The 27,787-nt window shown below is 35.3% G+C and overlaps 1 protein-coding gene across 1 annotated transcript; it reads left to right on the plus strand.

Annotated features, from left to right (window-relative positions):
• The first annotated feature begins 655 nt into the window (after positions 1-655).
• On the plus strand, positions 656-27,787 carry LOC129737800 (dynein axonemal light chain 1-like). Its single transcript, XM_055728961.1, has 2 exons — positions 656-742; positions 27,515-27,787. Exons 1-2 carry the CDS (start codon positions 656-658, stop codon positions 27,785-27,787), a joined length of 360 nt encoding a protein of 119 aa, XP_055584936.1.

Consider the following 27,787-nt stretch of genomic DNA (forward strand, 5'->3'; position numbering starts at 1 on the left):
CCGACCAGAGTACCACAGGCATCCACCAAACAACACATAACATCGCCTGACGACATTACGACATCTGCACCTTTACAAAGCCACCAACAGATGCAAATACTAACTTCGTACATTCAGAGAAGAACGCCGCTATACAATCCTCTCCTTCTCAGAATAACACACCTGTCCTGAGTAACACAAGATGCACGTCAACCCCCTCGCACAGCCTCTCACATGCCTCACCGCTGATCCCTGGGATCTCGGTGATCCCTAGTGACTGGCAACAGGGGGGTACTAACACAGGTTAGTACCCTCTCTAATGTAAACCAATCTGTCTCTATCGGTGAACAAATTCCAGCAGCGACCACAAAAACATCGCAACCAAGGCTTGGCACACCACCGGTCTCCATCTACCAGCGCCCTCCATAGTCTAGTGATATCGACTACTTCACAAATCAACAAGAGCGACACGGAACTGCTTCAAACTCAGTGAAAGATTCTTCAACAAACCAGCGTAGCACATATGTTTTGAGAAGCACTACAATCCCCCCGCTTAGCCTCTCACAGGCCTCACCGTTTATCCATGGGACTTCGGTGACTGCTAGTGATTGGCAGCCGGGGAGTACAAAGGTCTGTACCCCCATAACGATTATTTCTTCAGTCCATATTGCCAAAAATGTACCTCCAGTCGCTACAGGAACTTCAACGTCCCAGCGCGATAGATCACCATATCACCACCGCCCACAAGATCCTGTGCATCAGTGTAGCAAGGAATTTTCGTGCAACTCAACTCCACAAAACCAGTACGAGTCTTGTTCGAAAACACATTCTCGTGATTCTTAATAATGGTTCTGAAACTTTTGACCGCGCCCAAACTAGATCTGCAATAGACTTATCATTGTGCTCTCCAGAATTCACCAACTCATTAGATTGATTGGTGCACCGTGATCCCCGGGGAAGTGATCACTTCCCAATTGAAATCACGACCAGAGAAACCTTGTCACTTATTAATTGTAGACAAAGATGGCTTTACGATCAAGCTGAGTGGGTCAATTTTGAAAAACACATGGAAGACCTACTTGATCCACACTCCTCCTATAGAGTTGAAGAGCTCAACAATATTTTTTATCAGGCTTGTGAAGAAAACATTCCAAGAACTGACGGAAAAGTGAGAAGAAAAGCCACATTCTGGTGAAATGATGAAGTCGCCCTCGCAGTAAGAACTCGTTGAAAATATCTTCGTGCTATGAAAAAATTACCTCCAAACGACTCTAAAGTTTATAAATACCACAAAAAATATTGTATTGCACGAAATGATTGCAGGAGTATCATACGCGAGAGTAAGCACCGCAGTTGGGAAGAATATTTGAACGGCATAAGCTCACAATCATCCTCCACTGAGTTGTGGAGACGGGTGAACTCATTAAACGGAAAAAGAAGAGTACAAGGCTATTTTATAAAAGTGAACGGCCATTACACTGATGATCCCTCTACAATCACCGAATGATTGGGCAAATGCTTTGAAGATTTATCAGCAACACGAAGTTATAACTCTACTTTTCGTGCTTATAAAGCACAAGCAGAAGCAAACGTGACCCTATTCAACACTACAGACTACCTCAATGAAGACTACAACCAACCGTTTTCAATGAACGAATTTCTCTTCGCACTTGATAATGCTAAAGGAACGTCGTCTGGGCCTTGCTCTATTGGATAACCAATAATCAAACACCTATCAAACACCTATTTAACAAATTGTGGGACGAAGGAAACTTTCCTGCTTTTTGGAGAACTAGCCTCGTTTTACCGATACCAAAAAATGGATGTCAAAGTCGAGAGCCGAGCCACTTTCGGTCCATCAGCCTCACATGTTGTCCTTCTAAAATAATGGAACGCATGGTAAATCGTCGACTTGTTACTATCTTAGAAGAAGAGTAGAGTAAATGATCTTGAGCGGAACTAAATGGCTCAATTCGACGCAACTCGAAACAGTTGATCAAGCGGTATGGCAGTGGGTTATATCCGAAAAAAAAAGTTTAAGAGGTTGTATATCAGACACAACCACAAAGTTTGCGTAGAATTACGACATTTTTTTCCATTTCACAAAAATTTATTTAATTATTTATAACAAATATGTAGCATTCGATAAATTTTGACTTTTATATTATTTCTTGTTATCAATAGTGCCGTTTCAAGTCAGCCCTCACCCCTTTACACAGCAACATGTAAACCAAATAAGCACCAGCTCCACCGCCGACTTCCTAAGCATTGCAACACTATCGCAAAAGCGATAGAGCCAAGCCCTTGTTGAACTTGCAAGTTTTTAGTTCAAAAGTTGCCGAGCGACTAATCGAATTCGCTCAAATTTTTATTTTATATTCCGAAAATATCTTAGCGCACGCAAAATGAAGGTAAAGTTCAAAGCATAATAACGAAAAAGGGTTGAAATCACATGCGAGTATCGACAAACAAAAGCTTGCTTTGATCCATTGGGTTTTCTTCCGGATCAATTTAAAGTACACTGCCGGCCAAAAGTTTGGGATTACCCCTTCTAAACCATGAAAACATACTTATCAAAACACATCGTTAAACTTTGAGCAATAGATAGCCTTGTACTTCAATTATCAAAATAGCTGCTTAGACTGATGGACATAAACATTCGACACTTTTAGTGTTTTGTTGAAATGTTCGTCGATTTAGCATAGTCTATCCTTCTTATGGAAGAAAAGTTGAGTATAGGACATTTTATGCCCTTATGTAGAGAACATTTCCCAGAATCTATTCACATCACCAACTTTTCTGAATTAATGTAGTAAGATGCGATGAGTTAGCATGTGTCGAAAACTTTTGTTCACCAGTGTAAGTTAGCGATCAAAAGTTTGGAATTACCCCGCAGTATGGTGTATCGGTTAAAAGTTTGTTATCGGTCTTCAAAAATATGCAACTTTATTTCATCTTTTTCCCTGATATCAAACAACGTATCGCTAATCTTTTAAGCTTACTTGTTGGAAATTTGTTAAAATAAATTTGTGTTTCATGAAAACTTCAAGTAAAGATTGATTAATTCTCGATAATTTTTACCAACACCAAAAATGCCTGGAGTTTTTATCACCTAAAGCTCTGTCATCTTACGAGTTCATGCGAATCTGTTAGGCTTAGTATAAAATTATTGCCTAATACATACAAAGAAAAGATATGCAATGTGCCATAAATTTGCTGAGATGTGGCATCCAAAAATTGTTTCCAAACTTTTGGCCGGCAGTGTTGGTACTCTATGAAAGAATGCCTCTCCGACCACACGGAAGAATGCCCAAAAACCAAATGAAACCGTGGCGGCGCAATCTTTGCCCTTTTATAACTGCGGATCTAGTGCAGTTTGGGTCGACGATCGAGGTTTTTTCGCTCGGGTGTTTTGCGCACCAATTTCTATTTGCGCTTTATTAGTATTGGTGTACCAACACACAACCGATTCGAATTATTCTTCGGAAAAGATGTCCTTTAATTGGAACGTTTTCGTGACGCGAGATTCGTTCGCGAATTTCAATTTGTACCCCTATAATGTTCCCGTAAGACGTAATTCTACGTCAAAAAATTTCAGTTCAGCGGATAGATCTTGGTTTCTGCTTTCTAATGATGGTTTTTAGAATATTTTAGAGTAAATCCTAATATCTCTAGAGCTGTTTTACTGAAGTAAGAATTCTGATCTTGAGCGGAACCACGCTGATCTTGAGCGGAACTAAAATATGATCTTGAGCGGAACCATTTTCTTCTGTCAACATCTTCAATAGCTCTCATTCTCAATACTTGTGTAACTGTGAAAGTTCAATTAAGTTTCATCTTTGAAGATTTTAAAGTTAAAAAATTTATGTTTTTACGTAAAAAAAAAGAAACTTAGCGTTCCAAAGTTGTTCTCAAAATATCCGTTCAAATTTATTGCTTGCTTAACTTTCCAAAGCTGTTCCCAAAATCTGCGTTTCGGGGAAATTTGACTTGAAATTTGTTGTTATTCCCGTGGCCGCAAATGTTGACCGATTTTTATGATATTGGATTCATTGTGTAGGTTATTTTTTCTAGTTTCTAAATATTTTAAAAGGAAGTGAATTTGTTCTACTAGGTTGTCTGTAGTTGGCTCCGAATGAAGAAGTCCCAAAAAACAATTTTATTTTTAAATTGCTTATAATTTCTGACAACTTTGCAGTATTTTGGTGCTTTTTTTAATTTCTGGAATTGTTAAGAATACATCTATCTGACGATGTAATAATATGTGGAGGTCCAATGAATTTTTTGACCGCTATTCTGGATTTTCCGGTAGAAAAAAAATCTAGCTCATAACAAATACATCCAATTTTGTCTCTGCATCGCTGTATCTCATTTCTTAATGAATTGATATTTCAAACTTAAATTTTAGTTTTTTCTCATTGATTTGATTAACATATTCATAGAACATATTTGGTCTCTCAAAAATGTCAGTTCCTCAGTATATTGTAATTATGATTAAGAACCTTTGAATCTGCGCTTCGGGTCATATTGACCCGAACGATTTTTGAAGGTAACGACAGAGTCAGAAATACATAAGAAGATGCCTTAAATTACAGATTTTGCAAAAAAAACTGTACATTGCTCTAAATCAATGTTTTTGAGAAAAAAATTTGATTTTTTGTCATTTCTCATTCCCTTAAATCCTTTAATTTCATTGGAAATTCACGATAAAATGGATTATTTTTAAATTTTAGTTGGTAAAAATCAGTTTACGTTGAGAATCTTTTCATACTTTTATAATTCAAAGTAAGAAACCTAAATTCAGTATTGACCAAACAAAATTATAATTATGGAAATCCGATCAAAGTTCAAAAATTCTGTGAAATCTGTGATGAAATTATCCTCAAAATTCTGTGAAAAACAGATTTTTCTGTGATTTCGGCAATCTTGCTCTAAGCAATTCATTCATAGAATAAAGTTTATTATAAATTCCAGTTTCTTATGAATCAAGATTAAATTTATTTATATTTAAAATTTATGGAAACATTAATTATTTAGCTCAATTAATAAAACAATCATTTCTCAAACCGCCTTCCAGTTCGAGCTCAAGTGTAAAATCAAACACAAGAGAATTGGATAGAGTTTCAATACCGGGCCACCAATTGAATCGTGGAGTATTATAAAATAGCTAACCCGGTGTGCTTTGCTACACTTTGTAAAACTGAAGGAATGTGTGTTAAAATCAATTTAAATTTTTGTTTATTGGGTAGTATATCGTTTTCAATTGGAATTTGAACATATAAAACAACCTCTTTAAATGAAAGCTACTTCTTAAAGTACGAACAGTAATGGCAATGAAGATTGATTCTTATTCTGAAATAATGGCTTAACTTTATTGGCATCATTAGTTCTCGAATTATGCCAAAAGTATGTATGAAAGCCTTCCTTCTCCTTCCCGCCGACTTTCTGAAAGAAAGAATCAAAAACACATTTCTTGTACCCCAACAATTTAAACTTTTTGTGTGCCTAGCTTGGTACGCTACGACACCATTTAATTAATTTTTTTTCTATTCGAATTTAGTTTTACATCTTTTCTTTCCCTAAAGCTGATATAATAAGTAAAATACAAAGGTGCTGCATATATTCAGGGGTAAAAATCGCGTGTGAGACATTAGGCATAAGACAGCGCACCTAGCGGTTTATTTCGGAAGCTAGTAGTTCCGCTCAAGATCAAAGATGGTTCCACTCAAGATCATATTTTACTTTAAAAAACTACGCGATTTATTGATATTTTGATGGAAAACTTGTTACTGAAACCCGAATAATGCTTCTTTAAGAATTTTTCTACCATTTTAGTCATTAAGAATCAGTTTATAACGGCCAAGGGTTACATAAATTGACGTTCAAAGTCAGCATAGATTGATGAAAATTGCAGCAGAAATGCGTATGTTTTTAAATCTTCTAATAACATTATTTCAGTTAATAAACTTTAGCAGAAATGTTAATGCTTGTTTGAAAAGATTTTGAAAAAGTGTTTTTTCAACATTTTGATAAGATTCATAAACAATCATTGCCTATATCTTAGGAAAAATAAATGGTTCCGCTCAAGATCAGATTTCGACTAGTTCCGCTCAAGATCATTTACCCTATCTTATATATAAAAATGGAGGCGTTTTCTTTGTGATAACATCACGTATGAATGGTCGGTCGGAATGAAGTGAAATTTGGTATCCGAGGGTTTTTTGGGTCAGAGATGGTTTGTATAATAGTTTCAAGGATCTCACTTTTGATGATAGGGGGTCCCAATACAAATTAAACTTTGTTTGTTACGATTTCCATTTCCGACGTGTAGATGAAATTAAACATTTATTACGATTTATACTTTAGAAGGTAAAACGAAGTTTACCGGGTCAGCTAGTTTGCTATATAAACGTCAAAATGCGTTTTGCCGAGGATATGGGACGAGCCCGTACTTAGCAGACGTAGGAGAAGTCATAGACGAAGCCTTTTCCAATGATCACCAGGTGCATATTGCGTCACTTGATATTTTCAAGGCTCACATGGAAAGAGGGAATTTTGAAACAACTTTATAACTGGAAAATCGATTTAATACTTGGTAAATTCGTTCAACATTTCCTCACTGATCGCACATTCCAAGTCACCATAGAAACAACACTGTCTAGTGTTAAAAAAGAAGAAAATGGCGTACCGCAAGGATCTGTCCTTGCAGTAACCTTATTTTTGATCACAATGAACTCAATGTTTCAGCACTTAAATAAAAGGGTGCACGTATTCGTCTACGCGGATGATATCCTTGTTGTTGTAACTGGTTGCAGTCTGAAAATCAATAACAAAAGACTTCAAATAGCAGTGGCAATAATATCGAAGTGGGCCAAATCAATGGGATTCACAATGGCTCCAGAGAAATGTCTCAGCAGCCACTTCTGTCTAAAAAACCACATACCATGGAAACTTAAAGTAGAGTTAGATGGAATACCAATACCATACAAAAAAGAGCCAAAAATCTTGGGAATCACTTTCGACAGACGATTCAATTTTGAGGCACATTGCAGTAATCTCAAGCAGGAAATACGTAGTTGTACGCGTCTTAGAGTAATGATAAGCAAAAAACACGCTGTGTCTAACCGTGATACTGATATTATTACACTGAGCAATTTGTAAGTATGGGGGACCGACGATGGATTAGCTAAATGTTAAAGGTGAATTGGGATATAAAAAAGAAAGTTCGTGCAGGAGATGCTTCAAGGAAAGTAGTTGCTGAAAAACTTTAAAATACTAGCTTGAGATGTGAAAAATTATGTCATCATTATTTTGTATTCCTTAAAAGATAACTCGATTACGTTATATAAAATTAAAATTTATATCAGTTCTGTGGTATACAAATCTTGTATCTAATTCCGCTGTTGATTGATGCCCGGTTGACGGTATTGTCTTCTGGGCCTATAAGGTTTTGATTATACTCTTAACCATTGACATGACGTTACATACGAAAATCCGCTTCATCTTGAAAAGTGACTAATAAGAACAGTTTTCTCTCGATACCGTCGATTGGTTTTCCATGGAGTATACAAACTTTAACAACATTTTTCGCTTCCCACATAGCAATGCGCTCTAGGAAAACCTGGCCCTACTTATCATCTTTTAGGCAACAGTAACAATTGCCCTTTTCGACCGATCACATAGCACGTAATGATACATAAAACAAAGGAAATATCCAGTACATGCATATAAAATCAAGATCAAACGATACAGGAAGAACAAATACTAGAATCGAATCGGGCAAAAAGGGGCTGTCATTTCGGTAGTTTGAAGCATCATATGTAAAAATAATGACTGAAAGATATTGGAAAATTATAGCGGCCGAAGAGCATCCGCAGCAGCATAATAAGCAGTAACGGAATGGAGAAGAGAAAAAATAGCATCCCAGATGCAGCTGCAATAAACTCCCAAAAATGCATCCATGTATCGAAACCCGAATTTTGTTTCCCATGAAAAAAAATTGGTGGGCCGAGAGCGGGTAGGTACATAATCGCAATTATTTTTCGCCAGCAAAGAATAAGATAATCACGCTGATGTACAGATTATGAAATGCATTGCACCAGTTTTCCGATGTGTTTTTTTGTTGTTGTTTTTGTTCCATTGCTCTACCCGTGTAGACGTTTGGAGGAGGGGAGGTTCACAAGTAGAATAGAAAATGTATGCAACCAGTCAACGAATTTCGGATGGCACCTTTGGGCCGGGACCTCAGGGGACGACAAGTGATGGGTCAACGTGATGGGGAAGCGAGGCATTCTGTACGAGGGTGACAGAGAGAAAATCATAAAGCGCGGAAATTTATTTATTTCGGAAAAAAATGGCACTCGAAAAACGGCCTATCTGTGCTGCATCACACAGGGCGCATTAAAAATAATATATCGTTTTAGGCAATTTTTATCAAATTTATATAATGCGACTACAATCTGACAATGAAGCGGTGCCGAAAAATAGGTGGAGTTTGCCAAAAAATATATAACTATTTTTGGGAATTATTATTTCCCAAATGAATGATTTATTTAAGAGAATTCGAACAAACCCATTTACATCACGCATTATAATTTGGACGGGCTGATAATCTATGCTCACACACCAAACAAGTTTTTTTTCGGGGGTCTGTTAGTTATAATACATGCATTATTTTTTCAGCTATGCCATCCGAATTTTATTTAAGATAATTAATTAAAAGAACAGAACTTTCCACGCCAAGCGAATGCATTCGAGCAAAAGACTAGCTTTGAAGTGAAAACAGAATAATTAAAATTAACATTTTCACCGTACATTTGAAACGGTAATTTTGCTTAATTAAAATTCGAAGTATTGACATAATATTGATACTCAGCAAATTTAACAACTCTCAAGTTTCAGCACGAGAGTTATACAAATCACAGATATTATAATTTCAATTACATGACTTTTTGTGCTTCCAATCGATGGAACTTTTTTTTATATTCACAAATAGTTTTAGGCATTTTACTTTAAGTTTTTATGTGCCGGGAGTATTTTTCCTAGATCAATGGATCACAAATATTTAAATTTTTATCAGAATGATGTTATTTTTGGTTTAATACATTTTTAAAATGATTTTAAACGAGACAATCGAACTTAACACTTTTGTGATAAACCAAGAGCTTATTGTACAAGCTGCGAGGCAATTGAAAACTTCATTCGCTCCTGCACCTAATATAATTCCAGCTGTAATTTACTGCCGCTGCATCGAAGCTCTTTCAATGCCTCTAGCACGAATTTACAACAGATCTTTCCAGCAACGTAAATTTTCGGAAAAATGGAAAAATGTTTAAAAATGGCGATCGAAAAACCGTACAGCAGTTTGTCCCCAGGGTCTAAAATTTTCGAAATCCGAACTTCATCCCGTCACCAGAAAGGTGAGTACAAAACCTTTTGCAATACACATAGTTTTGTCTGAACCAGATGGGGAGTAAAAAGCAAGTCGACGCGGTATTCGCCGACATCAAAGCTGCATTTGACACGATTGGTTACCGAATCTTGCTTGCCAAACTATCTAAATTCGGTGTTCATGACAACATGGTTGTTTGGTTGGAATCCTTTCTCACAGATCGGTGTATCAGAATTACTTAAATTTGGTGATAGCATATCCTTTCCTTTTATAAACCAGTCTGGGGTACATCACGGAAGTAACCTGGGACCTCTGCTGTTTGTATTATTTTTCAACGATTTGATTACCAGTTTGAATGATGGAACTAAGATTGATTGCAGCCCCTGGGAGTGGAGCTAAATTCAAGCCACTTCTTCCAAAGGCATAAAACCTCCTCATCATTCTTTTATTTTCTTTATCTTTCCAACTATTTTTTCAATGATATTTTTGTACAATATTTTCTCATTTTCAATTTTGAACTGAATAGTAGAATACAGTTTTTTCACTAAAAACTTTGATGGGATGGGATGGCACTGGTGGTGGCGAAAAGATGAAAAATGTTTGCAAGGCTTTAGTTTCTTTTTACGAGTTTCTGGGGACTTGGAGAAGATGATGAAGATTCAGGAGTTTAAGGCATTCCCAGTGAGAAAGATCTCTTTTAAGGGAACGCTGGCTAGTCAGGTTACCAGAAACCGGCTGTTAGTCAAGTTGTATGTAATGAATGTATGCTTCTATGTTAGCTCTTGTGAATATCTTGATGAGATGTTTGAATTTGTCGATGTTTCTTTCTGATCGTATGTTTTCAGGAAGTCGGTTGTAGCCAAGGTTGCCGAAATCACAGAAAAATCTATAATTTCACAGAATTTTGAGCCAAGTTTCATCACAGAATCTGTGTCACAGAACACATAATTTTAGAAATATTCACAGATTTCACAGAATTTTAAATGTTGGACATTTTTCAAAATTTAATTTTCAATGTCAGGAATTGGATCAATGAATTGGAAAATTATGATAAAATTGGTAATGTTGATTGATTTGACTTATGTAAAATGTAGAAAATACGCAATTTGACATGACTTTTGAATTAAATTAATGGAGAAAGCATCACAGAAAACCGTTACAGAATTTGTGGGAAAAATCACAGAATCTCAGATTTTTTTTCGTCAAAACACAGAATTTTTTTAGGCAACACAGGCCCAGACTCGGCAGCCGAGTTGGTTTGGTATTGCATTGGTGCGGGTGGGATACCGCTAATGCCGTATTCGTTTTCATCTGGTGGCCAACCGGTTGTGCACCAACTGCTGTCATCTTCATATAAAAAAAACGCTTTGACAGCACTTGGTGCTCAACCGGTGGACCACCAGGATGAAAACGAATATGGCATAAGCTTGGCACAACTTTTGACAGATCTTATGGGTTTTCCTTAAGGAGAGAAAGAATAGCTTTTGGCTTCCATCGCTTATTGCAGTCAACACATGAATGTCTCAAATCTTATGTGTGTGAAGTGGAATGCGCCGCCGATTTAACTCATATTTTCTTTTTGTTTGTGTGTTGTTTTGTTCATTATATGTCGTTTGAACGAGAGAATATTAAAAAAAAATCATAACTACACTATATTAAGCTTAAATAAGGCCGGAACAAATTTCAAATCCTTCTTTTGTCACCCGGTGTTGGAACATCGCGAGGGGGGGGGACAATAAAAAATAATGCGAAAAACAAATAAATTGGAATAAATTGCACGAAAACTTGTATTCAACAAAGTTGCATAGAATATCATTGCACAAAACCTAAAAAACAAGTAATTTTTTATTGAAACATTCAATAAAATCAAGAATTTAAAAGGTGGAATAACTTCCATCTTCCAAAATTTGTTTTTTCGTCTAATAAACTTTTGGATTCTTGATTTTTTTTCGAAATTTACATTAAATACTTCAAACGTTATTTATTTCCCCCTTCGGGTTTCTGAAAATTTCGAAGGGGGGGGGGGATGACAAAAGAAGAAATTGATATTTGTTCAAGCCTAATTTTCAAAATAAAATTATCACTTTGACTTTTCAATACGTTTCTAGGAATCTGCTATAGAAACCTACAGCTGTATTTGAAAACAGCCTAATAACTTATTCTTATCTCTCCACAGCTCAAACTATCAATCCAAATCTTCAATAGCATTAATTTAGTTGGAATTCTATGCTCTGTAACGCAAGTAATATTCAAATTTTTAGCTTTAAAAATGTTTTCAGCTATGTTTATTTTAACATTTCACAGAAAGTTGATTGTACATTCCATTGATTATCTATTATATAAAATTCTCTTGTAACGGTGTTTGTAGTACTACTCCTCAGAAATGACCGAAACGATTGTAATTAAATTATTTTTAGAATATTCTGTAGGCATGCGAATCGGTTTATATCGAATAAAAATAACAGAAAGTCGCATAAATTGTCCGTAATAATTAAATTTGTAGTTATTTAAATAAAACTTAAGTCATGACATCCATTTTTTCGAGGTTTTCTTTACATTGGGCGCCGGGCGGGCGGTTTGTTTTTCGTCTCCATGGTCGAGGCGTCCCGAGCCAACGTCGTGAGAGGATAGTAACCAGGGCATAGCATACTGATTAGTGGGAACATTTGGGCGCCTATTTCTCAACCAAGCATACTTTCAATGCACGTGGTGGCGATATGAAGCCTACACAGATAAAAAAATGTAACCTTACAGTACAAGTGATTTTACATTTTTACATCACCGCTTGAAAATTTTTGAAAAAGAGTATAGCTGTACAGCCATTTCTATGGAAATTACATGTCGAAGCATGCTTATTCCAGCGCCAGTGCCGTTTGTCAGTTTTGTTTTGTTTTCATTCCTGTTCGTTTCCCGTCCCGTGCTGCGTCGGCAAAAGTTGTTATTTTTTTTCATCACCCGTAATTGCTGATTTAAGGTAAATCAATATTGAAAATAACTGTGATTGACTCATTAATTTCACATTAATTGCTGTTATTTACAGGAAATTGATGCTGAATGCCAAAAACATCATAACCCCAACTGTGCGACATCCAATTTTCTGCTGTCTTATTGCACCAGCTGTCGTTTCCGTTGACGGGGGAATCGGCTACGAAAATCAGTGCAAGTGTTGTTAATCAAGAAGCAAGTTAGATCAATGTGAAATAAAACTATTTTTATTGCATAAAACCGGTGACTTTTTTATTTTGCGAAACCACTCCCTGTCCAATAGGATTCGTGAGACGTGCAAAATAATGTAAATGTACAGTAAACAACAGCAATGAATGCTACCGGGAGTTTACATGAGATGTGCAGTATTATCACTTGTAAATAGCCGATTCCTTTCTACCCATGTAGTTGCATGTAAATCTACGTGGATTTTTCTAAGTGTGTAGTTTAGTTTTTTTCCTTCTCGATTCCTACCATATTTGTACCTACAGCACATATGAATAAATGAAGCCTACACCCATAGAAGAGGTTGCAAAAATCCAATGCCTATTTAGCACATCTCTGTGCCGATAATGCGCTGAAATGTGCACTGTGCCGAAGATGATATGTTTGAAAAACCGTAACTGGCATAAGGACTCGGCTCCCAACTAAAATGATGCATGACCACTACATTCAAGCAAAACAAGAAACACATTTTATGGGATTTCGTTTCTATTGGATAATTCATCCCAGAAACAAGAAAATAAAAATATAAACCACAGCGCCCGTAGGGAGAATCGAACTCAAGTCACTAACCAAATGGTCTTGCCAGACCGACATCTTAACCAGTGTACTATTTGAGCTTCATGCAGGAAGAGGGATATTTGTCAAATGCATTCTGCCACCGATCAATCACAAAAGAAACGCACGACAGTGGCTTCCCGGCGTTTGGCCTCCTTTCAAGGTATTCATTTGTCTTGCGATGGAAACGGGAAAGGGAACGGGAGTGGAGGAAACGGGAAACCCATTGAATGAGAACTGTGCGTTGCTTACTGCCTGCTATTACATACACACGCTACATATACACAGCTGCTAAAGCCGGGCAGCTTGGCCGGTGCTTGTTTGCCGGTGAATTGAAGGAATATATTCTTGTTGCTTTTGCTACATACACACGCACAGCTTAGCCGTGGTTGTTTGCCGGCAAATTGAATTGAAGGAATGTTTTTTTTTTGTTGTTGCTTTTACTGCATACACACGCACAGCTCGGCCGTGGTTGTTTGCCGGTGGATTGAAGGGATTGAATTAGAAGGATGTTTTTGTTGTTGTATGTATTTATGGATCTGTTTGATTGGCAGAGAGTTTTATACTCTATATCACCACTACTTGTTTATATGTTGATTTTCGTTTTTTCGTAGGGATGCTCCTTTTTTTCCATAATTTTCGATCAAACTTTCTGTTTTTCTAAATTTTCATGCGAGCTTTCTCTAGGAAACTGAGGATTTCCTTTAGTTTTGTTACTTCAAAATTTTGAATAATTTCGATCAGATTGGAATATCGATCCCAATCATAGTTATTCCTTATATGATTGAATTGAATGCATTTGAGAAGTGCATGTTCGGTGGTAAAATTCGTGTTGCATAGTTCGCACAATTTAGTGTCTCGAATTTTCATCACTCCTAAATAATAGGGTGAATAGTCATGGCCACTTAGTAAACGATTCAAAGTGCGAATTTGAATGTTGCTTAGTTCGATATCCCAATACCAGGGTTTGGTAGAGAAATTTGATTGTAATTCATAAAATTTGATTCCTTTACTTTCATTGTGCACCATGTTCCTATACCACAAAATCGTGGATTCGAGTGATTCTGATTTGTATCTCATGTATGCATCATCGAGTCTCAGTTTGTTCTCGAGTAATATTGGTCCGTCTAATCCTTGTTTCGCTAGAACGTCTGCATGTTCATTTCCCTCTATTCCGACATGTGAGGGTATCCATTGGATTTTTACATTTTTTGTTGTAGCTAGTGAGCATATGTCGTGCGTGACTTGATCAAATTTTTTGTTTATTATGTCCCTTTTTAAAATTTTACAGGCTGACTGGGAATCGGTGAAAATTACAACTCCAGTTCCTTCTTCGTTGTGTATTTGTTCTAAAGCTACTCTTATAGCTAAAAGTTCTGCAGTTGCAATGTTAACATTATTTACTAAGGAAATGCTTATCTTTGTATCGGAAGAAGCGTCATAAATTCCAATGCCACATTTGTTCGTACTTTTAGAAGCATCAGTGTACCATTGGTCACGGTGACTATAATGGTTGTTTATCATTTCTTGGGCCAGTTTTTTCATAACAATTGGAGATGTTTCATTCTTTTTCATTCTTGAGCCAATCATTTGATCTTCTATCTCGACTCTTATTTCTATTTCTGGTTTTGTTTCTGTGTATATCGTTTGAAATTCTTGTATGTTTTTAATGTAAATTCTTTCTAGAAAAGTGTACTTTGCTTCACTTTGAACGTTGTCCAAATCTAAAGAGTGTAGTTGTTGTGCAATTAGATCGTTACGATGGAGGCAATACGTTTTTTTGCTAAATAAGTGCGTTTGAATGTCAGCGGTTCTTCTCCAGCTATTGCTGCTAATGTGTTAATTGGTGTAGTTTTAGTACATCCTGTAGCAATTCTCAGACATTGTCTATTCGTTACTTCTAACATGTCACAATATTTCTTAGCTGTTCCTCCATAGATTACTGCGCCGTAATTCAAATAATTCCCGTACAAAGCTCTATGGTACAGCATCATCACTCTCGGTGTGCCACCATATCTTATACCACTGATTATTTTTAGCATGTTTTGTCTGTCCAACACATTTTGTTTCAGCATTTTAACATGTATACCGTATCTGAGTGCCTGATCAAGTGTTATACCTAAATATTTGTAGCTCCTCACTGTTTCAAGGGTTTCTCCTCCCATTCTTAAGTGGAGTTGTTTATCACTTTCTTTAAATAGCATTGCTTTTGTTTTTGAGCTATTAAGACGTAATCCTAACTCCGTAGCTTTTGCCATGAATCGGTTTATTTCAGATTGCATCTTGTTAATGGCCTTTTCTAAAGATTTTGCTTTGACAATTTTTAAAAAATCATCTGCAAACTGTAAAGTTGTTATATCTGGGTCGAGGTTTGTATTATGCAAAGAAGCTGTGTAAATATTGAATAAAATAGGTGACATAACATCGCCCTGTGGTACTCCAGTACAAATAGTTTGGCTGACAATTCCTTGATCGGTGTGAATGAGGGTTTTCCGGTTGTTTAAAAAGTTGTAGATCCATGTGCATGTATCTTCGTTGAAACCATTTTGTATCATGATATTGTATAATTTATCAATGTCGACTGTGTTAAAAGCATTTGAAAAATCAAAGAAGACACCAATTGTGGTATAGTTGGCTCTTCGTGCTGCTTTGATTAGGTTTGTTGCATACGTAATACAATGCTCAGTAGACATACCTTTGCGAAAACCAAAAGATAAATAAAATTTCTAGGATCAATGGAGCTGGAGAGTTCTATCATTTTGTTTTTAATGTGTTCAAGTTTGGATTTCAAGAAAATAGCAGAAGATCTTTTCCAAAAAACTAGGTTTTCACTACTACAGCATTGATTGTAACTACGTAGTGCGTTTTGTTTTTGTTCATAGAGCTGTGACAACTCCGAGCTCCAGTAATATTTTGGTGTATGTTTGCTTATTTTTTTGTGTTTTTTAGTTATATTTTGGGAAAGTTTAGACAGATCTTTCAAGTCCTCGAATTCCCAGTGCTCAACCTGTGCCATTTCCTCCGATATTTTTTGTTTATCGTAGTAGTATTTTTGTTTACGGTTTATCCTTAAATCCAGACAGATCTCAATAAATAGGTGTCCACTTCCTCCGAAATTTTTATCAACAACTTTCCATTGAACCACATTAAATAAATTAAGAGAACACAATGTTAAATCTATAGCACTAGATCTTTGATTGGAAACTGGAGGAATGTAAGTTACAGCTCCATTGTTCAATAGTAATAAATTAGCTCCTATTATGGCATCATGTACAATTGTCCCTTTACCGTTTGACTCTTGGCATCCCCATATTACATTATGGCTGTTAAAGTCACCTCCTACAACTACTTTACCGAATCTAGCTGTTTCGTTAAAGAGTGTTGTTATGGCTGTTTCTAAATTATCGTTTGATATTCTTGGGTTCACATAGACGACAACTAGTGCCAGATCTAATTTAGGTATGAATATTCCGAGCGTTTCAAAATCGTCTGTTGTTTGTAATTGAATGTTGTCAAATTTAAATTCCTCCTTCAAGAATATTGCTACTCCTCCATACCCGTCAGCACGGGGTGCCAGATGTCGATGGTAGCCTTGAATATTCCATCGTAAAGTAGAAATCTGTTCTGGTTTGACCCAGATTTCCGAAAGCAATGCTGCATCATAATTTTGGGTATACAGTTCGTGTGTTAGTTCGTTTTTGTTTCGAAATAAACTTTGAATATTTGCCTGTAACACCTTGAAATCGCCGGTGAACATTATTTGTCTCCTGCAGATCCTAGCATTTTATTTAATTCACCCAAGATGCAAGCTGATATTTCTCCTCCTTTTGTGCCATGTGGTTTCATAATAGTTTCTAATTTCATGCTAATTGTTGAAATTATTTGTTTCAGTTCTTCTTGTGATTGTTTTTTAATTGTTTCCTCAATTTCCTTTTTAAACCTCTCTAACTCTCCTGTTTTATACTTATTGAACATCCCTATGCCTCTTGTTTCCTCTTTTTCTTCTTCCATTTTACGTTTTTTGGCGAATTCGTTTTGATTTAATCCCAAAATACTGGCCACTCCTGGTACACTATCTGTTTCTACATTAAGTTTGTTTGGTTCTTTATTTTCTTTTTTAGATCTATTTCTCTTGTCGTTTGGATTCCACTCACTACGCTTTGGTTGGAGTTGTTGTGGAAAACTACGCCCGCTAGCTGCAACTCTGGAGTATGATTCTGCAATTGTTGGAAAATCCTCTGTAGTCCTCAAAACGTCAAACATATTTTCAGTTGGAACCTCGTAGTACTGCCTTGCCTCCTGGTAAGTCATGCATTTCTTGGCCATTATTGCCTGTAAGTCGTTTTCTTTCTTCCATCTAGGACACACTCTGTCAGTCGTCTTATGATTAGAATTTGGACAGTACAAACATTTTAAAACGTTACAAGAATTTTCTGTCGAGTGTTCTACAGCACATGACATACATTTTTCAATCAACGCTTTACAATTTTTGGACAAGTGGTTATAACGAAGACATTTAAAACAGATTATCGGTTTTCTAATGTACGGTTGGACTTTGTGTATCACAGAATATATACTGATGTCATTTGGCAAAGTATTAGTACGGAAAACTACACCCATTTTATATGTGGGTTCCTTTTTCTTGTCTTTATAGCGATGCATTCGAAAAATGGAATCTATCTCTGCTTTGGCCTTGATAAAGTGTTTTACTTCTTCGTCTTTCATTTCAAGTGGTATACCAGAAATAACTCCTGTCACCGTGACGAATTGTTTCGGAATGTAAGATTTGAATCCCTGTAGATTTAGATTCTGGCAATTTGCCAATCTATTGGCATCTTTAATATTTCCTACGTACACTGTTACTTTATTTCTAGCTGTCTTCCTGATATCATCGATACATTTGTCAAAACCATTTTGGTGTAGCATTATCCCTATTTGTAATCTGTTGACAACTTTTCGTTTTTCTACATCTGTGTTCTCTACTATTACGCGATACGGACGGCAATCCCCATTTTGGTAATTGTAGTTTTTAAATGTTTTTCTACTTGCTGCGTCAACGTGATCCTTTCCTCTGCTGGTTGTTTCCATGTCTTCTTCCATCCTTTCTTGTCCTGGATTTAGTATCGGTTGATTGAGGTTAAGTACTGATGCTGCTCCGTCTGGAGCAGCATCCTCGCCACTCATCTTAGTACGGTCACTTATTTATCACAGAAGGTATACTTGTGAATTTATCGCTAAAATTATCACAGTTCTTCTTAATAATAATGACAATACAACAGTTTAAAATAGCCAAAAAATCCAAATTGTAAAAACGAGCATCCACACTCTTTCAATGTAAACATTGGAATCGTTTTTGTTGTTGCTTTTTCTACATTCACACGCACAGTGCTCGGTTCGCTGGCTGCCTGGTGTTGGCCGGTATTTATTTCCATCCTTCTTCGTCTTGTGATGCGATAGGGAGGGACGTGAAAGCGTTTTTATTTTGTTTCTTTCAGACATACGCAATTCTGTTAACTTGGGAGATTAATGCCGGTGGGAGCAAATCGAATCAGCACCGATAGCGTTATCTTCTTGTACCAATGATGCTATGTAATTGACTACACGCCATTGGCACAGAGGCTGAATTTTGGGTGTAGATGTGACCCAGACTGATATTTTGCCGGTCAAATCAAAACCATTTAAACGATTTTAAATTTTAAAACTATTTTGATTTCATGTTTATTGAATCAGCAATGGTTGTCTAAAAAACATGAATTTGATACAGATGCATATGAAAAATGGTATGACTCTTCGCGGACGTTTGAAAAAAAAAGAAAGTGGGAAGATTTACGTACGATTGTATAATCCAATATGTCTAGAAACATTTTTCAAACATATGTACAAATGTGCTTAACTGAAGATAAATCAAGCGCCCTTAAATTTACAGAACAACCAAAAAAAAACCCGTTGAAAATGAACAGACTCATGACTGACCAAGAGCCTGTCCTTTAGGAAGGATTAAATAGTATTGATGTTTATTTAAAGGCCGAATGCAAAGAATATTTTGCTACCATATGTGTAAGCTATCAATAAAATACGAAGAATTTTCAGTTAAAAGGTACACTAGAGCGAGTGCAAACGTTCAACATTAACAAAAAATGTATACATTATTTCTTCATTTATACATAGTTGGGCCCAAATAAACAATCTGACTCAACAAACTCGACTTTTTCTCAAATAATTCATCGAAAAACTGTTTACAGGTTCACTGTTTGTTTACACAGAACTCAAGTACGTACTGAACATAAACGTGTGTTTTTGTTTAACATATTTTGGTTGCATGGGAGAGACTTAAGATTCGCTTTTTTGTTGAAAAGTTTTTTTGTGATTGATATTCCAGAAGCATAATTTGTTTGATAGCAAAAGCAGATTTTTTTTTATAAGTTTTTATTATGACCTAAAAGTGTTGAAAATAATATTAACTCCTGTCATTTCACACCGTAGAACAAGTGGCAACGCGCTTTTTAGCCATGAAACATATACCTTTTAAGATTTTTTTTCTTCAAAATGATCAGAAAGGGTATCCCGAGAGTTAAATCAGAAGCGAATACAGTAATTTCTCGATTTTATCACTGTTCGATTTTATCAATACTCGCCAAATTCACGCTCGATTTTCTCACGGTTATTGTTCCGATTTTATCACGCTTTGTAAGAAATCATTCAGAAAGCGTTTCCAGGTCCTTAGTTTTCGTTCAAAAGCGTAGATCATCTTTGTTCATGATATTTTTATGGTTTATGTCATGGTATAAAGGTATTCAATTATATGAAAATGCCATTGAACTGTTTATTTTAGCTATATAGTGTTTAAAATCGTCATTTGGATTTAAAAAACATTTGTAATAATCGACATAAGTACTTTAACGTCACGCTAATGCTAGTGTTGTCGCTTGTGCTTGGTTAGCCGCTCTAAAAAAGTAAACTTTTTTGGTTTTGCGAATTATTCAAAGATGTGGATAAATTGTCTGAATAGATAATTTTGGAAGATCAAAATGAAATTCAGCTAGCATTGCCTTAAAACATGTAAAAAGGACTAAAATTTCTGCTATTCTACATATGAAAAACAAAGGATTATCTACCCGCATAAAGCTAATTTCGAGAAACACACTTTAAAAGTCTAAATTGAGCAAATTTGAAAATATTTTTCACAAAAGTAAGCTTTTTAGTTAATCAAAGGTGTAAAGATTAAAATATTGAAATTCGTAGAAGTAAATTTTTTGATGCATTTTTCTTTGAACTCTTTTTTAAAACCGAAATAAAAGATAACGACTGTTAAATTTCTTTAAAGTTTAAATAACTTACTTGATTTTATTAAATGAATATTCAATAGGGTTTTATTTCAAGAAAAAATCTTATAATTGCTATAGAGAAGAATAATTTTATCTGACATTTATTTTTTGAATTTATTAATCTTTGATTATTACATCGTCTGATCAACATTTATTGATACAAAACGTTTCCAAAACTGAATACATTATAAATTATTGATAAAAGACAGTAAAAATACTTTTTTCCACTTTAATTTTTAGTTTCGCCAAATTCACGGTTTCGCCATATTCACGGTGAAATTTTTTTTGACCGTGATAAAATCGAAAAACTACTGTATTCATAATTGTTAAATTTCTTTGTAAATGAAGGTCTTATGGTGAAACAGTGTTCAGTGAAATTGAAGTACCAAGCATTTACCAAGCACTGACGCATCTGAAAAAGAGCAATGTGATTTCACTTGCATCAATAAATGGGACAAATGTATACTTAGATATGAAAGTTGAACTGTGATGATATCCGTTTGCACTTGCCTCGATGTTTCGTTATTGAAAATTACAATATATAATAAAAAAAAAAAAATTTAAATGTATTTTTCAGGTTTCCAGTTATATTTACATAAAAATTTCCAGAAAATAGAATGAACTCATGAAATCATCGTAGCCTTAACAGATAAGTTTTTTTCGATCATTATTTTTTTTAAACCTGCATTCCAATTGAATCTTGAAAATATTACATAATCTCAAATAAAACATCAGATCACCTTCAACACTGTTCAGAACACCCCAATGTTTCAGTTAGAACCTTTAAAAACAATGGTTCAAATTGGCAGATATGTTCTTTAGGATAAAAAAAAATAAAATGCTGTTATTCGGTTGAATAACAAACAACCTAAATAAACATATATTTTCCTCCTTTCTAAACCAATCGTTTTCTTGATTAATTGGGTTAATGTTCAAAGGAATTTGGTTTGCATTTTTTCCTCGAACAAATAAAAAAACGGTCAGCTTTATATTTTGGACATGTTATTTTTATTTACATAGTATTCCGTCTCACGACATAACTTGACGAACATAATTCCTAAAATTCACTCGGTTCATAGCAACCGTTCTCCAATTTCTCGGGCACCCCACGTTCGCCAGATCACGCTCCACTTGGTCTAACCACCTCGCTCGTTGCGCCCCCGCTCGTCTTGTTCCTACCGGATTCGTAGCGAACACCTGTTTTGCAGGACAGTCGTCCGGCATTCTCGCAACATGTCCCGCCCAGCGTATCCGGCCGGCTTTCACCACCTTCTGGATACTGGGTTCGCCGTAGAGTCGCGCGAGCTCGTGGTTCATCCTTCGCCTCCACACTCCGTTCTCCTGTACGCCGCCAAAGATGGTTCTTAACACTCGTCGCTCGAATACTCCGAGTGTACGCAGGTCCTCCTCGAGCAATATCCATGTCTCGTGCCCGTAGAGAACAACCGGTCTAATGAGCGTCATATACAGGTTACACTTCGTGCGAGGGCTAAGTCTTCTCGACCGCAGTTGCTTGTGGAGTCCATAGTAGGCACGACTTCCGCTGATAATTCGCCTCCGGATCTCACGGCTGGTGTCATTGTCTGCGGTCACCAGTGAGCCGAGATAGACAAAGTCTTCGACTATCTCCAGCTCGTCGCCGTCGATCATGACCTTGTTATTACTGGACATGATATTATTTAATTACCACTGCTTCCAAGGGTGAGGGTAGTGAACAAAAAGCTGCTTGAAATTGGATAAAAAAAAACCTTCTGTAATGTTTTTTTTCCTCAGTTCTAAAAAATATACCATCCTAAGCTACTCGGGAGCTGAAAGTGCTGCGTTAGACAAAATATTAGGCAAATACTTCAAAAATTGTCCCAATATTCAAAATTCTTTGTCCATAAAGTTTCATATGAAATAAATTCCAATTGATGAGAAACTTTTGATTTCGATTTCAACCTTAAAGTGAACTCAAGCAAAACGGAGTAAATCAACTAAATGGTGTTTAATAAATGAAACATAGATATCATCAATATCTATATGGAATAATTTATGGAACAACTTACAAAGAGTGGATTTTTTTTTAGAATAAGGTTTGGCAAGTTTGATGGTTATGTTGAGTGCTGAAAAAATGTATTTTGCAACGAAAAGCTGATACCATTCGGCAATATTCAAAGCGTCCGAATCCCAGAAAAGTAAATGAAAAGTATAAATGTAAGATGTATGTAAGATTAATTGAAGATATTTTTTGAAAATTTATATAAAGACCGTTAGAATTGAGTTACATTCTTTGGTTTGATTACGATAGAATTAAGCGGGACAATTCGAGTAAACGGAATGGAAGGATATATAAAAAAAAACTTGGACATGTTAACGAAAGCGCGAAAATGGACGCTAAGTTTAACATGGTAAGACGAAGTTTACCGGGTCTGCTAGTCTATTATATAAAATTCTCTTGTAACGGTGTGTGTAGTACTACTCCTCTGAAATGACCCAAAGGATTCAAATGAAATTATTTTTAGAATATTCTGTAGACATGCGAATCGGTTTATATCGAATAAAAATAACAAAAAGTCGCATCAATTGTCCGTAATAATTAAATCTATAGTTATTTGAATGAAATTAAAGTCATGGCTTCCATTTTTTTGAAATTTTCAATACTTTGGGCGCCAGGCGGTTTGTTTTTCGTCTCCATGGTCGAGGCGTCGCGAGAGAATAGTAACCATGGTATAGCATACTGGTTAATGGGAACATTTGGGCGCGTTTTTCTCAACCAGGCATACTGTCAATGCACGTGGTGGCGCTATGAAGCCTAGATGTGATATTTTTCTTTATGATTCCCAGCACATCTGTACAGCACATGGTAATTAATGACGCCTTGATGTGACTCAGATTGATATTTTGCCGAACAAATCTAAACCTTTTAAAGATAAAAAAAAACTATTTTAAATTTGTGTTAATTAAAAAAGGAATTGTTGTAAAAAATATATGAATTTTAAAACTGATGCATATGAAATATTGGTATGATTTTTTGCGGACATTTGAAAAAAAAAGGAAAGTGGGAAGATTTACATAATATTTTTACAATCCAATACGCTCAGAAACATTTTTCGAACATGTGCAAATGTGCTTAACGGAATATGTATAAAGCTCCTTTAAATTTACAGAACATCACAAAATCCGTTGAAAATGAACAGACACATGAACTGAACAAGAGCCTGTCCATAAAAATGGGGTATATAGGATTGATGTTTATTTAAAGGCCGAATGCAAAGAACTTTTTGATTTTTTCCAAGCGTAAGTGAAAGTTATCAATAAAATAAGAAAAATTTAAATTAAAAGATACACTAGAAAAAGTGCAAACGTTCAACATTTACTAAAAATGTGTATATTATTTCTTCATTCATAATGCAACGCATCTTTTAGCCATGAAACATATACCTTTTAAGAATTTTTTTCTCCAAAATGGTCAGAAAGGGTATCCCGAGTGTTAAATCTGAAGCGAATAAAAGTTGCCAAAAAAAAAAAATACAAACATGAACAAGTATTTAATTCATTTTAAAGTCTTTGCACTGACGCATCTGAAAAAGAGCGATGTGTTTTCAGTTGCATCAATAAATGGGACACATGTATACTTAGATTTTTTTTTTTTGAAAGAATATGAAAGTTGAACTGTGATGATATCCGTTTGCACTAGCCCCGATGTTTCTTTATTGAAAATTACAATTTATAATAAAAAAAACACTCGAATGTTTTTAAGGATTCGAGGTATATTTACATTAAAATTTCTAGAAAATAGAATGAACTCATGAAATCATCGTAGCCTTAACAGATTATTTCTATTCGATTTATTTAATTTTTTAAAACCTGAGTTCTAATTAAATGTTATTGAATTTTGAAAATATCACCTAAACTTAAATGAAATCGCAGATCACCTCCAACACTGTTCAGGAAATTTTTGAATCAGAACACCTCAATGCTTCAGTTAGAATCTTTAAAAACAATGGTTTGAATTGGCAGTCATTTCCTTTAGGATGAAAAAGAAAAAAAAGAGCTGTAATTAGGTTGAATAAAAAAAAAATAACAGACAATCTAAACATATTTTGTCCTCTTTTCAAAACCAATCGTTCTCATGATTGATTGGGTTAATGTTCAAAGGAATTTAATTTGCATTTTTTGCTCGAAAAAATAAAAAAAAAACGGTGATTTTTTTTTTGACATGATTTTGATGAAAATTTGGATATTAATTACCACTGCTTCCAAAGGTGAGAATAGTGAACAAAAAGCTGCTTGAAAATGGTTAGTAAAAAAAAATGTTCTCAAATGTGTTTTTATTTCTTCAGTTCTTAAAAATAAACCATTCAAAGCTACTCGGGCGCTGAAAGTGTAGCGTTTGGAAGAATATTGGGCAAATACTCCTGATATTCAAAATTCTTTTTCCACAAAGTATCATTCACAATAAATTCCAATTAATGAGAAACTTTTGAATTCGATTGAAACCTTTATGGGAACTTGACATAGCGGAATAAGTAAACTAAATGGTAAACAATAAATGAAACATACATATTATCAACATACAATTCGATAGAGTTAAGCGGGAGAATTCGAGTAAACGGAAAGGAGGGAAATGTAAAAAAAGACTAGGACAAGTTCACAAATTAGAAATGATTAACAACTCAATATTTAATGATTTTTAAAATTAGTCAAAAAATGGAAAATGGACGCCAAGTTTAACATGGTAAGACGAAGTTTACCGGGTCTGCTAGTAAAAATATAAATTTTCTCAAGCCGACTAACTTTATATATTTAAATTATTTTTTATACTAAATTACAGTTGCTTCGGAAATCTTCAAATTAACTTCATTTCAGATCCGGACTTAAAGTTATATTTCTCTCATTTCATCCAGTCACCATCAAGTAGGTTATATATTATTTGTTGTTTTAGTTTAACAACATGAATAGGCGGAAGCATCTTTTTTTTTATTTAAGATTTTTTTGTATGTTATAAAGAGAATTATTTCAAATTTTCATCACAAAATTGATGGCCTCGGTCAATCACTGAGTAGAAACCATAGGCGATGTGGAATTCGTTCTACTGAGCCACGCATGCGATTCGAAAAGCCTTTATTTCAAAACTTCGTTGTAAAAATATTTGAAAAAAAAAATTTGGCCATAGATTTTTTATTTAGGGGGCATCCATAAATTACGTAACGCTCCTAGGGGGGGGAGGGAGTAAGCTCGAGCGTTACGAATTGTGACATAGGGGAGGGGGGGAGGTATGCTCATCGTTACGTAACGATTTTTTCCTTAAAAATTTCAGTTTACTTAATCGCAGCTATTTTGATGTCATGCCATCTTCGTAAAATGATAAACATACCAAAATCTGCTTAAAATTTGTAGGCTTCAACATGATCGAAACTGGTTTGTAACCTTTCCCCTTTAAAGATTCTGAGATAGACTCCTACAAATGCGGATTGAATATCCGTGAACTAACCGTTGGAAAACCGAATATTAGGTTCATTTACTCCCAAGAACTCAGTTCAACCTTAAGACGGAAATTTACTATTTTTTCTCAATTGGTTTAAAAAAATGCAGTTTTGATTATTCTGAAAAATATTACTAAGTGGAATATATTTTGCATAACAAAGTTATACTCCTTAAACAAACTAAAGTAAACAAGGTAGATCATAAGTGAACTAGCACAGAGCAACTCGGATTAAAACAATCAATTTATTTTATCAAAGAGCTATCATCATTGAGTACTAAGGAGCGATTTGGATAGATATAAATTCCGTTTTGTAAAACGTTAAAAAAATTATGTTAAAATCGTTTTTTGATCTTTGAAAATCAGTATTTAAAAACATGAGAAGAGGGGGGGGGGGGTAATTATCAGCGTTACGTAATTTTCGGAGGGGGGTACGTCGTAGCGATACGATTTGTGACATACGGGGGGGAGGGGGTCAAAAAAGTGCATTTTTTGCGTTACGTAATTTATGGATGCCGCCTTATTGTTATACTTTAACCCTCATCCGCATTAGATTTCATTACCCTAATCAGCACTAGGAGTGTCAATTTGACACTCCAAGCTAAAATCATCATAACTCTTTTTATATCTAACCGATTTCAATAAAACTTATATCACTAGAAACCTTGTAATGTCAGTAAAATATGTTTAGAACATTATACATATATAGCTAAAGCTTATAGTTTTCTCGTTATTCAGCATGAAAGAAAAAAAAACGAAAAAACATGCCTCAGCAAAACTGCTGTACTCAGCAAAAATTTGATCGTATAATTTTACATTGAAAGCGATGCAAATTATTGGACCATCGCTTTCAACATAAATTTGCAACTTGTTTTTAATTTACATCATCGCTTGTGAAATCACAAGCGATGGAAATGTACACGATTCTAAATTCACACCACTCGATGTGAAGTGCAGATCTCAATTTTACATCTAATGCAATATAAATTTCAACGGGCTGCTTCGGTAGCAGCGTTGGTCTCCTGAGACTGTAGGCGTGTCATTAATTTTCCCAGTAATAAGGAAATTTTTATATTCGATCAATTTTTCTTTATTGGTTTATAAAGTCAGTGTAAAGAGGGTTCCGGATTAAATATAAACCAGCAGTGATATTGTATTTTGTTTTGATTTCTTTACCACAATTTGTATTAATGCAATCAAGTTATAAGGAAGAACGATCATCATTTGCAAGCAAAATAGGTCATAGGTCCATGCTCGCAAGTCACTGTTGAGAAAATACACGTATTGTCTGGCTTCTTCCACTCTTTGATATTGATCACCTGTGAAAAACCAAAATTGTCGAAAAAAAAACAGTTGAAATACAACCATATACATATTACTACCCTAATCCTAACATGAACAGCAAAAATGTTTTGTCTGCATTAAAAAAAAAACACAAAGTTCAGAAAAAAAAAAGATTCTTGCCAAAAGTGTAGTTAGTTTAAACAAAAAAAAATCAGCTGCTCCCGGATAATATTAATTAAAGAAATAAGTCAAAACATAGCCTTTGCCAATTCATGCATAAGAGGGCTTGACTTATCATTGCAGTCTCACATCGAAAGCATAGCGAACCTGAGTCACCTGAAAAATCTGCAAATACTGAGCATCCGGGCCAATCGCATAGCCGAGTGTGTCAACTGGCATATTCAGCTGGGTAATCTGGTTAGTTTGAATCTGTCCCAGAAGCGCATCCGTCGGCTGAAAGGATTCTCGAAGCTGTTCGATGACGTCAATGAAATCGATCACATAGGAAATTTACCGTTGCTGGAAAATCTACGACTGATGTGGAATCCGAAGGCCGGAAGTGTCGGTATGAAGTAG

The sequence above is a fragment of the Uranotaenia lowii genome, chromosome 1 (assembly GCF_029784155.1).
Source record: "Uranotaenia lowii strain MFRU-FL chromosome 1, ASM2978415v1, whole genome shotgun sequence".
NCBI lineage: Eukaryota > Metazoa > Arthropoda > Insecta > Diptera > Culicidae > Uranotaenia > Uranotaenia lowii.